General features: G+C 35.4%; 1 protein-coding gene across 1 annotated transcript; it reads right to left on the reverse strand.

Annotated features, from left to right (window-relative positions):
- Positions 1-8,134: 8,134 nt before the first annotated feature.
- Positions 8,135-15,633, reverse strand: polm (polymerase (DNA directed), mu). The gene is made up of 11 exons (XM_084105184.1): positions 14,905-15,633; positions 14,370-14,547; positions 14,174-14,272; positions 13,916-14,086; positions 13,605-13,676; positions 13,343-13,463; positions 11,094-11,226; positions 10,824-10,926; positions 10,478-10,714; positions 9,922-10,005; positions 8,135-8,732 (listed from the first exon to the last, which is right to left on the reverse strand). The coding sequence occupies exons 1-11, from the start codon at positions 15,075-15,077 to the stop codon at positions 8,646-8,648; spliced, it is 1,458 nt and encodes a 485-aa protein (XP_083961310.1). The 5' UTR covers positions 15,078-15,633; the 3' UTR covers positions 8,135-8,645.
- Between the last annotated feature and the right edge of the window lie 233 nt (positions 15,634-15,866).

Below are 15,866 nucleotides of genomic sequence, written 5' to 3' on the forward strand. Positions count from 1 at the left end.
ATGTATGTATTTATTTATTTCAGTTTTAAATCATTTACTTATTTATTTGAGTTAAATCAGGTATTTTTTAGGTTGTGTCATTTATTTATTTAAGTTCTAAATCATATTTTTAGTTTTGTCATTTATTTATTTTAAATGTATGTATGTATGTATGTATTTATTTATTTAAGTTCTAAATTAGGCTTTTTCGAATTGTGTCATTTATGTATTTATATATTTAAGTTCTAAATCAGGTATTTTTTTAGGTAATGTGTCATTTATTAGTTTGTTTACATGCAGTTCCAGCACAACAAAACACAAGCTGAAACATTCCATAGTAAGAAAATATTTTTTTAAATATATTTATTTATGTTTACTGCTTCAAAAATAAGCACAAATGGTTTTTTGTTTGTTGTTTTTTGTTTTTGTCTATAGAATAAAAATGATTGTGTCAAACCAGCTTGTTTGTTTATTTATTCATTGTTTGTTTGTCAGTTTCTCTGATAGAACAATAGAACAAAACTTTAGTGAAAATGCGTCTGTCTCTCTCTCTCTGTCACAAACACAAGCGTCTCTCTCACACACACTTAATGTCTGCAAACGTGTGTAATTCAGCTCTTGTTTACCCCTCTTCAGCAGGTATTGGTATCAAAGCATGCGGCTCTTTTGAAGTGGCAGGTAGAGGTTAATGGGCTGTTTTAGAAACACTACACGAGTTTGGAGACAGTAGTCTGCGGAGAACAACTACTGATGGAGATAACTGCCGGCTCTTGGATCTATTCACCCACCCAAACGGGATCATTACGCATAGTTGATCTGGTTTATCAGCTGCTTTGCTTGAGATTAAGTTGATCAGTCCCACTATTGAAGAATACGTGATCTCAAAGCCCGCCAGACACTTTTGATTATCAGACGAGCAAATAAAGCACACTCAGATTGTCCCATTATTGTTTCTAAAGGATCTGAAGGGTTTGATCCCTTTTGGGCTCAATGAAGGAAAGAAAACAGAAAGACGGCGCCAAGGGTGGAGATTTTATGCATACAAAGGTTCACTAGAAGATTTATTACCTGCTATAGATGCTGGCAAATCTTTCATAGTCATGTTTATTTATTTATTTGTTTATTTATTTATAAATTCTAAATCAGGTACATTTTTAAGTTATTTGACACACTGAAAAAAATGATTCGTTGAATTTAATCAATTTTTTTTATCGTAAGTGGTTGCACACAATTGATTTTACCTACATTTAAGCAAATGCATTAAGTTGAACTAAATCAATTTTAGTTCAACTTAATGCATTTGTATAAATGTAGGTAAAATCAATTGTGTGCAACCACCTACGCTAATTGTTTTTTATTAAATTCAACGAATATTTTTTTTCAGTGCATATACAGTGTTGCTGTCTTGGTATTTATTTATTTTTCTAAATCAGGTATTTTTTAAGTTATTTCTTATTTGTCATATAGTGTGGCTGTCTTGGTATTATTTATGTGTTTAATAATTTTTCTAAATCAGGTTTTTTTTTCATATAGTGTGGCTTCTTGGTATTTATTATTTATTTATTTATTTATTTATTTATCTTCTAAATCAGGTACTTTTTAAAGTTATTTGTCATATAGTGTGGCTGTCTTGGGATTATTTATGTATTTAATAATTTTTCTAAATCAGGTGTTTTTTTATCATTTCATATAGTTTGGCTGTCTTGGGATTCATTATTTATTTATTTATCTTCTAAATCAGGTACTTTTTAAAGTTATTTGTCATATAGTGTGGCTGTCTTGGTATTTTATGTATTTGTTTTTCTAAATCAGGTATTTTTTAAGTTATTTCTTATTTGACATATAGGCTGTCTTGGTATTATTTATTTATTTAATATTTTTTTGATTATTGATATTATTTATTTATTTATTTTTCTAAATCAGGTATTTGTTTTTAGGTTATTTGTCACAGTGTGGCTGTCTTGGTATTTGCTATTTATTTTCTAAATCAGATATTTTTATGACATAGTGTGGTTGTCTTTGTATGCATGTATTTATTTATTTTCTAAATCAGGTAATTTTAGGTTATGTGTCATATAGTGTGGCTGTCGGTATTTGTTAGTTTTTTTGTTTGTTATTTCTTTATTTCTGTTAGGCCTATAGATTTATTTATTTTAAAACTGATGAAATTAAGTGTTTTATTTTTTTGTTTCTGGGTTATTAAAATATCATAACGTCTCTAAATGATGCTCATTATCAAATATCACATTAAAAGAACAGTCAATATTATGTATAGTTGTAAAATCATAAAGAGAGTTATATTTTGCATTATATCTCTAAATATGTTTCTTGGTGTTCTGGAAAAGGCATTTTACAGCTGTTTGGAAATATTTAAATTACGATTACAAATTATGAATGGAAGCAGCTCCTTTACAATGATGTCAACAATGTCGAACAAAATCAGAGAAGTGACATGATCATTCATCATCTCAACTCATCAAATAATGAGAATTAAATGATTCTCTGTCAATATTGTTCCCTCTTCAGCCCATTTAAAGGTTCAAAGGGCAGATGATTTGTTTACACTCTCTCATCATATCTTCATTTCTATCTGTCTCTCTCTTTCAGCGAGAGGCCAAACAAACACCCGATCTCATTCCTCTCTTATCTGTCACTGATCTCTCTGTAATTGTATTGTAGGTTTCTATATTCCGCTAGGATCAGTGTTAGGGGACGGTCCCGTCTCGTTTCCGCCGTCCCCGGGCCCTGATATGTGATAAACCCGGGGCTGACTTTGATGTGTGTGTGAGCAGAGAGGAATCAGACTCAGACAGGAGCCTGTTTTTATGGATGACAGACGGGAGGGGTTGGAGACGGCAGGGCCACCTCTCATCTCACTAACACTATCATTAAAGCAAAGATTACAGTGTGTGTGTGTGAGAGAGAGGGACTCTTCTGTTATAATGTGTCTGAGCTGATAGCAATGCTTATAGTAAAATCATCAATATAGGGTGATTGGGACACTTTTTGCCATTGATATGAAAGAGAAAACCTGAATTCACCTACTTGTGCTTTATAGAAACCACCAGAATCCAAAACAGTGATCTGAAGATCCTATAATTTAACAGCAGCTGAAGAACCATTTACAGCCAAAAAAAAAAAAAAAAAAAGTTCTTTATAACCTTCCATGTAAGAAGATTTTCTTTTTTTTAACGAGAATATGAGTTGCATGACTGAGTTCTAAACCAGGTCATTTTTTAGGTTGTGTCATGCATTTATTTATGTATTTAAGCTCTAAATCAGGTACACTGAAAAAAATTATTAGTTGAATTTAATCAATTTTTTTTATCATAAGTGGTTGCATTCAATTGATTTTACCTACATTTAAGCAAATGCATTAAGTTGAACTTAATAAATTTTAGTTCAACTTAATGCATTTGTTTAAATGTAGGTAAAATCAATTAAATGCAACCACTTACGATAAAAAATTTTATTAAATTCAACTAATAATTTTCGTATTTACTTATTTATTAAAGTTCCAAAGCAGGTTTTTTTTTTTTTTTAGCTTATGTGTCATTTTTTTTCTATGTGGTATTCTTTAGGTTATGTGTCATTTAAGTTCTAAATCAGGTTTTTTTTTAGGTCATGTGTCATTTATTTATTTACTAAATCTGGTATTCTTTATGTTTTGTGTCAGCGTGGCTGTTTTCGCATTTATTTATATAGAAAGTTATCTGAATGATTTCAGCAGTCTCTCCTCTCTTATTAAAACGTTTCTTTGACAAATAATTCTTTAGTTTTAAAGCAGTTTTTTTTACTTTTATTTAAATTTCTTGTACTCACTGGTATCATAGGCTCATGTTGGATACTGACAGCATTTTTTATTGCTGGATAACACCCATAACACTGTTCTGTCCTCATATTTATTTGTGCTGATGAGTCTTCAGTTAAGTGTGGGTCTACAGACGGCAGTCTCTCAGAGTAATGGCCCCCGGCAGTGAGGGCCTTTGATTGTCCTCATTGAGGCTCTTTCATCTCTAATAGGGCTGTTTGCTGCTCTGTTATTGCTCAGGTATTGTCCCTCTCCAGCGCTGCAGGGCCCGAGGGCCAAACAACCAGCTGTGCAAAATCAACACCGGCACCACGAGCGTCACACCACTACACAATCATCAGGACACCGACATTTAGACAGGTTTTTACCCTTATGCTGAGCATCCATTGACAGATTTGTGCACATTTAGATATCATTATAGAAACATTATTCCCTTCAACATGCTGATATTGAAATCAAAACAATAACATTTATATTTAAAGGTTTCAATAAAATAAATACATTTATGTAAACAGTCCTGTATATATACAGTCCTTTCATTTTAATGTTATATACATATCAATATAAAATAAAATACATCAGAGTTATTTTAGTATTATTGAGATCGATATTGTTTTTATTTGTTTGAATTACTTTTTATTTTTATATTTTCTGTTTTCATTTTGAGTTGAAAACAAATGAAAACAAACTGTTTTCATTTCAATTTTAAAGTTTGAGTAGTTTTGTCATTTTTATTAGCTTTTTAATGTCTAAATATATATATATTTTTAAATAACTTTTCATTTCAGTTTTAGTTATTTTAGTACATCAAGTTGTGAGAAATGAGAAAGAGGGCAAAATAATAAGTTTAAGTTTTTAATTTTCATTTCAGTTAACAATTTTTGTATGGTGGTAGTTTTAGCCATCTATATATATATATATATATATATATATATATATATATATATATATATATATATATATATATATATAAATAAACGCTGACAGTATCCAACATTAGACTGATACCAATAATTTAAAGAAATAAATACAGTTTAAATAAATCAGACATTGTAAAAATAAATAAATAAATGCATGACACACACATAACCTAAAAATACCTGATTTATATATATATATATATATACATATATTAGTGCTGACAAATGGATTAATTGCATCTAACATAAAAGTTTGTGTATGCAATATTTGTATATATTATTATATTTATATATATGTGTGTGTGTGTGTGTCTTTTATGTTTATGTGTCTATTATACAAACTTTAATGTTAGATACAATTAATATACATATACATTAATAATATATATATATTACATACATACTTATACATATATATATATATAGGCAACAGTATATATATATATATATATATGTGTGTGTGTGTGTGTATAATAAAAGCAAATATTAAAATGTGTTAATACCCAAATTGCCTGCCCATTATATATATTATATAATGAATTTTACTCAAATCTTAATACATAGCAAATTTGTTCTCTCTCCCTTATGCTGAGAATATGTGTTAACTGCTCTTCTTTTAGTGCCGATATCAGCTGGGTTTATTTAATTATTTTTTTTTACATTTCTGTGATATTGTATGTTACGTATCAATTATCACATTAGAACTTCAAACTGTGATTGTACAACATTTAACGACTTTAACACAGCCTCATGATAGTGTGTTCTGGTCTCGTTTGTTATGCAGGGAATGTCCGTGAAAGTCACTAATCCGGTTAATCCCATCAACCCTGATTGCAACACATCCAGTAATCCCTCATTGACTCCAATCAGAGGAATCGACCCCGAGGAACCGGCCCGGTTGGAAAAGCAGGTCTGTGATCAGGAGAGAGGGCCAGAGCCCCGTCTCCTCCAGGGATCTGCTCCTCACGGAGACCAGAGGTGTCCCGGACGCTCCGGCGGCCCATTCAGAGCACTTTTGTTTCACACCTGGAACCGGGGAGGGGAAGTGTGAAGGAGGCATTAAGCCCTATTGAGCATAACTGCCGAAACCCACCCACCCCGTCTCTTACGACACACATCACTGAAGAGCCGGGGCCAGATCACCATGTTTGTGAATGCTTTCACATCATGGACACTTGACTGAAAGGAGCGTCCTCGCCGAGAAAGACAAGGGAGGAGGGAACGCTACATTTGGGCCTTTCCTTTTCCTGTTAAGAGTGTAATGTAAAGGCTGATGTGAGGTGTGAACCTAGACGTGCCCTTTGAAGTTAAAATGACATTTAGAGGTCAATTATGTTGTTAGCAGAAGGTGTCTGCCGGTTTCAAACCGCCATAAAATACAACTTAAAGGTAGATAAAATGAGACACGCCGGTTTATGTCCTGTCAAACCTGAAGACACGCCACTTAAAGAGCAATGCAAACCAACAGCCATCAGAGATAAAACAATATAGTGTTTCACACTGTCCATTAGTGTATTATACACGCTTTTGTGACATGATGGGACATCAAAACAAAATGTCTTAGAAAAAGACTACGCAAAGAATATGAGATGAAACTCAAAACATGAGTTTTCAAGGAACAAGGAGCTTTCTCGCCCAAATAGTAAAACAACTGACTGATCATCATTTTCATAAAGGGGTTTTTATAAACTGTACTGGAGCATTACCATACTATCTTGTCTAAAAATGCATCATATTAAACTGATAGTTCACCAAAAAATGAAAATTCTGTCATCATTTACTCAAGTTGTTCCAAACATGTGTGAGTTTCTTTCTTCTGTTGAACACAAAAGATGATATTTTGAAGAATGTCGATAACTAGTTGACGGTAGCCATTGACTTCCATAGTAAAAAGGAAAAATAGTATGGAAGTCAATTAACTGTTTGGTTATTCTTCAAAATATCTTCTTTTGTGTTCAACAGAAGAAAGAAACTCACACAGGTTTGGAACAACATGTGAGAAAATAATGACAGAATTTTCATTTTTGCGTGAACCGTCCCTTTAAGAAAAAGTTAAATATTTGAGTGAGAAATTGCATTGGGAAAGAGAAAAATACAGGTCAGATATGTCAACATTAATAATTTATCTCAGAGAAAACAGTTTCCACATCAGTTGCATTCAAATTATTATTATAAACATATTTGGTTTGACTTGTGGCTATTTTGTGTTTTCAAATAAGCAGACTATTAATTTGAATATACTGTAAGCACAGCAGCTTTTTTCTTATTTACTCTATGTCTCCATAATGCACACAAGGCAAATGTATTGTAAAATCATGGATTAATTCTCTCATGCACATTTGATTATTTTGTAAAGCCTGAATAAATGCTGCTGCCATTAACACTGAAAGAAAGGTGAATTTCTACTTGAAAGATCCCCTGCAGAGACAGAGACATCTGTTTATATACCGGAGGAGACACGAGACTAAACACATCTCATTTCACCTGACGCTAGCTGGTGAAACGCCAACATTTCCTCTTGAAATGAATCGGATGATCAGTGTGTATTAAAATACTATTGGGGCCAGAAAGATTTTTTCATGTTTTTGAAAGAAGTCTCTTATCCTCACCAAGGCTTCATTTATTCGATCAAAAATACAGTAAAAAGAGTAATATTGTGAAATATTATTACAATTTAAAATAACTGTTTTATATTAGAATATATTTTAAAATGTAATTTATTCCTGTGATTTAAAGCTGAATTTTCAGCATCATTACTCCAGTCTTCAGAGTCACATGATCCTTCAGAAATCTTTATTTTGATTGCTGAATTATTAAAAAATCTTACTGAAAACTGAAATATATACACTATCTACTAAGCATTGACAGAAGGAAGAGGTTAATTGAAAAAAATAGACCTGTTTTATATGGTTTATCAGCTGTTTTTACCGTTTGTCAACAGATAATTATGAAAACATTTCAAAACTTAGGCACTATTGAACTCAGCCTTCATGAAGGTCCTCTACGGTTCAGCAAGATTCACAAAGGATCTGGTGAGTTTTAAAGTCGACATCATTTCACGTAAATTTTGTCACAAAAACAAATGTTAGCATGTTTATTTTTTATAAATATCCTTATTTTAAATAGGTTGCAATGCCAGAAAAACAAAATGGCTGCTGAATTTAATGTGTTTAATTTTTTAGTTATGTAGTCTGTTTTCCCCCAGTATTCGAGAACATGTTTTACAATATATAATGTGCATGTAAAGAAGTTTGGCGGTTGGGAAATGCGGGTCACAATGAACCAGGTGCACAAAAAGGAGGTTAGAATAATGTCAGGCATCATCTAACCACAAACACATCTGCATATATGATGTGTACATGCATCAAATATTCTCACTGATAAAGCTGAGAGCCTCCATGCATCTCCGTAAATGTCAGTAGAACATTTATAGGTTTAGTATATGCAACTGTAAATGTCAGTAGAACATTTATAGGTTTAGTATATGCAACTTTATCAAAATTGTAGACAATCACACCAGCGATAAAGACGATAAAATCAAGTCAAAACCAATGTGCCAGTGAAGATGTTACATTAAACCCACCAATGGTCATTTATCCAAAGACAACGTCAAATTAATGCAGCACTAACATGGAAATAATGTATAGTGACACATTTTCAGTTAAAATATTTAATTAAAAAGTTTAAAATAAGAACAACATCTTATAAACATTCAAGTATCTGATAAAAGAGAATTATTATTTCTCATTACTGTACCTTATTTATGGAGAACCACGTTAAAACCTTAAACTATAGTGCAAAACACGGAGAAAACTGATCAAATTATTGGCAGATTTCTAATGCTTGCAAAACACTGGCAGGTAAAATCAAAAGTATATCCGGCTCTGTGATGAAGCACTGGCACATTAGTAGGGATAACTGGAGATAGACTGGATTCAGGCGTTGCGCTCGGACGGAGGAATAAACTCCAGACCCAGGTAGGCAAAAATCTCCTCTTCCGTCTTTGCTCTGAGGTATTGATTCTGTACAATTTTACAGAGAAAGATGTAAATGTAGCCTTTTTTAGCAAGGTGTTGAGCGTTTTTACAGTTAAACATTTAATGTTGACTTATAAAACCTATATATTGTACAATATATAGGCCAAAAAAGTATTTTAAGTCAAATTACACAGAATATGTTAAAGTGCCCCTATTTGCTCTTTTAAAGACTCCTAATTTTGTTTTTGAGTCTCCCGCAGTAAGTTTACATGCATCCAAGGTAAGAAAAGAAACACTTGAATTTTCTCATAATATACATTGCAGTATCAGCTCATTTCTCACACGGTTCGATAAAGGATTCGGTCTCTCTAAACCCCGCCTTTCTGAGAGCCTGCTCTGCTCTGATTGGTGTTGCTAGGGCATTTTGGGTGTTGCTAGGGTGTTCTGGGTGGTTGCTATGGTGTTGCTAGGGTATTTTGGGTGGTTGCTAGGGTGTTCAGGGCGGTTGCTAAAGTATTCTGGGTGGTTGCTATGGTGTTGCTAGGCGGTTGCTAGGGTATTATGGGTGGTTGCTAAGGCGTTTGCAAGGGTGTTCCGGGTGATTGCTATGGTGTTGCTAGGCGGTTGCTATGGTATTCTGGGTGGTTGCTAGGGTGTTTCTAGGCGGTTGCTAGGATGTTCTGGGTGGTTGCTATGGTGTTGCTACGCGTTGCTAGGGTGTTCTGTGTGATTGCTATGGCCCAGTCTGTTGTGACTGGTCTACTCTGCTCTGATTGGTCAGATGACTCAGTCTCTTGTGATTGGTCTACTCTGCTCTGATTGGTCAGATGGTTCAGTTTGTTTTGATTGGTCGAAAGCTTACAGTATGTCTCGGAAGCAAAATGCCCATTACCATATCTGTATTCAGCTCCTGATTTCGCAGCGCAGAAAACAGCGTCTCCTCTACATGACGACAACACAAACCAAACTCTTCCAGTCTCAGCTACAACTACAGTGTTTGAGGGTCAACGCAGACGTTTTTTCGCGAGCAGCCAGTTGAGACCATAGGCTGGCATTATGCAAATCTGTTACAAACCTACGTAGGCAGTTCAGAATTGGTTCTTTTAGGAGACAATAACCCTATTTTACATTTACTACTAGCTATATCACACACTACATAATAGGTAATATCCTAAAAAGCATAATAGGGGCACTTTAACATACTATAACTATTGATGTACTTTTAGTGGCTCACCTGTTTGCTGTCGTACAGTGCGTGACTGCTCAAAGACATGTGCTTCTCTTGCCCAGCCCAGCGTCTCAACTCCCTCTCAAACAGCTGCAGAACAAACAGCCCATCATGAGTGAACATCACTGACCTCAAAACACTGCGAGTGTGACGACTCCGTCAAACATTCACATTAATCAGCCTGATGATACATTTTGTTACTAAGTAAAATGAACGTTAACAGAAATAAAGTAAAATAAAATGTACAAAACTATATATATATATATATATATATATATATATATATATATACACAAACACACACATATACATTTTTTTTTTTTGTGTGTGTTTGATCAATTTTGATTGATTTCAAACAATAATCAATGATCTGACTATGAAAATTACTAAATGTATTTATAATTACAGTATTTAGTAAGTGTTTAAAAGTACTACTAAAAGTGTTTGTTTTCAAACTACTCAACCAATAAAACTAGCTGAAAACAAATAAAACATAATAGAAATAAATAATAGTGAAATTCTCAAAACGATTTAATCCTTTGGAAGTGAGGAAGCAACACACCTTAGACCCGGTCCATCCGAGAGTAGCGAAGGCAAACTGGCTGTAGGGACTAACCACCAGATCTACCCGTACAGCTCTCCAGCCGGACACACTGGCTCTTTCACTTCCACTTCCTGTCTGAAGCTTAAATATGGAAAAGCATCTCTCAAAGCGATCCATGTTATTAGGAGCTCTAGCTGGACCGTCCATCTTTTCCAGATAAGAGTTTCTGGTCGTCTTCTGATACAGCAGTAAACCCTGATGAAAAATACATGTTACTCTGTAAAGATATTACATGATTTACAACACCAAACAGACACAAGGAATGGATTTGATCATCCGACTATTCAAAGAACTTCACAAGTACCTGCTCCTCCAGCCAGTTTGTGATTTTAGGCATCAGTCCTTCCTCTTTTCCTTCTTCTGGATGCGTTATGAGAAAGTCCACATCATGACCGACTTCTTTCCCCCTGAAATATATATAGCGAATCTCAACTGCTTGATTGTTTACATTGTCGCAAAATGTCAAATATATTAATCGCACAGCTCTATTTATATAGTACATCAAACTTTACCTGAATACATACAGTATACTCAGGTAAATGCTCAAAAATGGTTTGAAGATACAGTATCTGACCTCCTGAACCCTCCCATGAGCCTGATCTCCGCTCCGGGCAGCACAGCGCGCACAGCTTTCTCTACGATATCACTGATGACATCAGCCTCCGCCTTAGTGACGGGTTTCTGGAGGTCGGCGTAATACTGGACTCCTGAAAGTGATGAGGTCAGAGGTCATTTCAAATTCTAGATCGTCCATTTCAGTTTTTTTGAAGAACCACATCATAATTCATTAACCCGGTGCCAAATCTTCTTCTAATTTATTTGTAGACTTATAGATGCAAATTGTTTAAATATTTTTATATTTATTAATAAATAAAAAAAATACTTTACATGGACACACACTTAAATATAAATATAAGTACATTTATTAGGTATATACACACATAAATATAGGTATATATATATATATATATATATATATATATATATACACACATATATATATATATATATACACACACACACAAATACATATATATATACAGTACACTCACCGGACACTTTATTAGGTACACCTGTTCAACTGCTTATTAACACAAATCATCTAATCTAATCAGCCAATCACATGGTCAAGACGTTCTGCAGAAGTTCAAGCTGAGCATCAGAATGGGGAAGAAAGGCGATTTAAGAGACTTTGAACGTGACATGGTTGTTGGTGTCAGACGGGCTGGTCTGAGTATTTCAGAAACTGCTGATCTACTGGGATTTTCACCCACAACCATCTCTAGGGTTTGGTCCAAAAAACAGAAAATATCCAGTGAGCGGCAGTTCTGTTGATGATGTTGATGATCAGAAAATGCCTTGTTGATGCCAGAGGTCAGAGGAGAACGGCCAGACTGGTTCAGCTGATAGAAAGACACCAGTAGCTCAAATAAGCTCTCGTTACAATCGAGGTGCAGAAGAGCATCTCTGAACACACAACATGTCAAACCTTGAAGCAGAAGAGCATCTCTGAACACACAACACGTCAAACGTTGAAGCAGAAGAGCATCTCTGAACACACAACACATCAAACGTTGAAGCAGAAGAGCTCCAGCAGCAGAAGACACACACCGGTGTCACTCCTGTCAGCTGAGAACTGGAGACTGAGGCTAAAATTCACACAGACTCACCAAAACTGGACAATCGAAAATTGGAAAAATGTTGCCTGGTCTGATGAGTCTGGATTTCTGCTGGGTCGTTCAGATGTTCGGGTCAGAGTTTAAACAACATGAAAGCATGGATCGTCCTGCTTTGTATCAGCGGTTCAGGCCACTGGTGCTGTAATGGTGTAATGGATATTTACTTGGCACACTTTGGGCCTCTTAGTACCAATTGAACATCATTAAACACCACAGCCGACCTGAGTGTTGTTGCTGACCATGTCCATCCCTTTATGACCACAGTGTATCAACTTCCAGCAGGAGAACACTCCATGTCACAAAGCTCAAATCATCTCAGACTGGTTTCTTGAACATGACAATGAGTTCATAGTCCAGTCACCAGATCTCAATCCAATAGAGCAGCTTTGGGATGTGCTGGAACGGGAGATTCCCATCATGGATCTGCAGCAACTGTGTGATGCTCTCATGTCAATATGGACCAAAATCTCTGAGGAAAGTTTCCAGCACCTTGTTAAATGCAAGATTGTGGCCAAAACTGGTACTGCAATCACTTTCAAATTACTGTAGAGCGGTGTATCCCCTCCCCCTCCCCCCTGACTCGAGGTTGCCAGATAGGCTGCAGGATCCAGCAGGAACGTTTGTAGCTGCAGCTGTGGTAACTAGAGCTGAGCTGGCAACCCGGATGCCGAAACACTACTGACTTCATGATTGGTAGATAGGTGGAGGGTGGCGCTTCAGGCCAAAACACAACATGACAACATCAGTTGAGGGCTGCAACTTCACTTTTTAAATGACAATATCATGGCCGGACTACTGTTGTCAGTTATATAAGTATTTGAAATGAACATGATTTCTTAATGTCTAGTGACATATCAGGGCCATTTTATGATTATTGAAATACATTTCTTACATACAGCTCCTTTAAATCTTTGCTGTGAAAAATTAAGGAAACTCTGATGGCACTAGGAAGGTGTACCTAATAAAGTGGCCAGTGAGTGTATATATGATCAATCAAATGTTGTTTGAGACAAACACACACACTATATATACTCTCTCTCTCTATATATATATATATATATACACACTATATAGGTTGTTTGATAAAAATATTTCTATATTTATGAATATAATTACAAAAATGTAGCACATTGAAATGCAGTACCCGCTTGCTGTGCACGGTTCAACTGTTGTCCTGTGCGAAACAAATCATCAGGAGATCGCAATCCCTCTCTAAACCAGCGATCTGCCGTCCGCACACCCACCCCAAAAATACCAGTTAGTGCCTGCAGAAAAGGTTGCGACTTCATAATTCACAAACGAAAGGTACGAAATCAGGCATTTCATTTATAATGGCAGATGCCAATATTCAGAATAGTTTGAGTAGTATGAAAGAATGCTATTTTTGAACATATACCAATCATTACCTTCATGGCCTGAAATTGATCTGATTGTCTTGTTGACTCCACTTCTCTTGATGATCCATCTTCTAAAATCTCCTAAATGGTGAAATAAGCTTCATAACAGATATATCTAGACAATATGGATTTTTGAGAGAAGTTTACATTTATGCATTTAGCAGACACTTTTATCCAAAGCGACAAAGGCAATGGCTCTTCTTCAGCAGAACAAATAATTTTATACAGGTTTGGAACAACTTGAGGGCGAGTAAATAATGACAAAATTTTAATTTTTGGGTGAACTTTCCCTTCAGGCTACAATAAAGTATAATTGTCACCTTAATAACCCTCTGTGAATGGTCACCCAGGCAGGGCAAAGACCTCAGATCCTCCATGTTCTTCACTCGATAGGGAAGTGCCTTTAGGACTGAAGCTGCCCGTCTAAAAGCGACGCTTCGTCCTTCATTGTCATTATATTCGGCATTTTGAGACAAGATTTCAAGAGCATCCTACAGGACAGAGTGTCAAATAACTGCTCATCTTTAGCTCAATGGCAGTGAATAAACAGAAAGCATTTGAGACATCAAATAACTCACTGTTAGAAATGAATTGTGGTGTTTCAAAGGTGTTCGTCTTTGACAGGCATAACTTTTCATCAGCACTGCAGTTGGGTCTATGTTGGGTTTTGGGTTAACCTGCAACATATTTACATTTACATACTTAGTTCATTTGCTCTTTTTAAAGTAATGTGTCCATAAAAGCAGATCCTGCAAGTGAGATATGCCCTTGTACCTGTAATGTGTGTCTGTCCTGAACAGTAACGGGATGTCCTGCCTCCATGCTCTCCGTAAACCACTTAATATCTAAGAAATGGACAGAACTGGAAATGTCTGGTCCTGTTTGGTTGTCCAGCCAGGCCTGCAGTTCATCTGCACTGTTGTTTTCTGACACAATATGTGTGATGGAGGAACTGTAGAAGAAAACAAACTGGGCTAGTCCAAAAGTTATCTTTCATGGCAGGGGTTTTAATCTTTAAGATGCCATGGCACGGACTCTCGTGTGAAGGACCCATCCTAAAACTTAAAAGCCATCTATCATTTATAAACACCCAATTTATACACTGAAAAATGTATATTATATATATAAAATTAGTTAAATTAAGTTACATTATTTATATATTTGTACTCACTATAGTAATGCACAACAGTATGTATTATTTAAATCCAATTTTATCTGTATAATAGATTAATAACCTGTGTTTTATGGAACAAAAAAGAACTATGGCAATACCATGATAAATTGACGACGGTTCGTAGTGTAAACATACCTGTACGTTTCTTTAATAAGAAATCCTTTGCTCCGTCCTAGACGTGTAAGAAATGCTCTTCTAGATGTTCCCATCTTTCTCTCCAAGATGAATATAGAAACATGGGGAAATTTACAGATGTCATTCTGTTGGCTAACAGTTAGAGATACTTTCCTGCGTTTTAATGGGATCATAGTCTAGACTAGAGTAAACACTTTGGATCCCGCTTCTGCCAATTTTAACCACCACAGATCAGATGTAATCCAACCCTCTGCATTTTCACAAGATTGAGGGAAACGATGTCACGTGTGAGTCACAGAAAATCTTTATTTGCGCGCATTAGTGGCCCGAAATGTGTCTTTAATTGGTCTCGGTGGACATAAACAATAAGTATTGTGTTTTGACCCTTCACTTACTACTTTTAAATGAAACTGCTATAAAGAAAGTACGTTTCTCTTATACATTTTCAGGTGAAAAGTGTCATAACCGCAGCGAAAGGATGTGGTGTTATCATGTGGTTTCTGTTACTTTTTTCAGCGCTGGTGAGGATTGACCAATCACAGCCATTTGTGATTACTGCATCCGATTTCTAATTATGTAGTAGCAACGTATCACGCATTTTAAATAACAAATGTAAACGACAATGGGGTTGTTCAGAAACGTCTAAAAAAATAAAAAATAAAGTCCAGAATTCAGTTCAGGTTTTCGGGCCACCACAGGTGACACCTCTCGGAATCTCGTATCTCATGTAACGTTAAGTTACACAGGGGGGTCTATTTTGAGTGATGCACATGTTGGTGCACTCATAAACAGTTCCGACTGGGTGCAGACCGTCTATGGTGCAGACATAATTACCACATTAACTCATAGGCTGCGTTGGAAACCGCATACTCAATGAGTAACTTAGGTACTTAATTTCAGTGAGTACATAGCCCGCGTTCCAGGCAACTCGTAACTGGGAGTACATCGATCTAGTACGAGTT

Source organism: Abramis brama (assembly GCF_963993115.1).
Source record: "Abramis brama genome assembly, chromosome: 25".
NCBI lineage: Eukaryota > Metazoa > Chordata > Actinopteri > Cypriniformes > Leuciscidae > Abramis > Abramis brama.

Excerpts from the sequence above, each read along its gene's own strand:
- polm (XM_084105184.1), bottom strand. The coding sequence starts at position 15,077 with ATGATCCCATTAAAACGCAGGAAAGTATCTCTAACTGTTAGCCAACAG. Across the intron at positions 14,273-14,369 it reads AGGACAGACACACATTACAG|GTTAACCCAAAACCCAACAT; the intron begins GTACAAGGGCAT and ends AATATGTTGCAG. Across the intron at positions 8,733-9,921 it reads CACTGTACGACAGCAAACAG|AATCAATACCTCAGAGCAAA; the intron begins GTGAGCCACTAA and ends AAAATTGTACAG.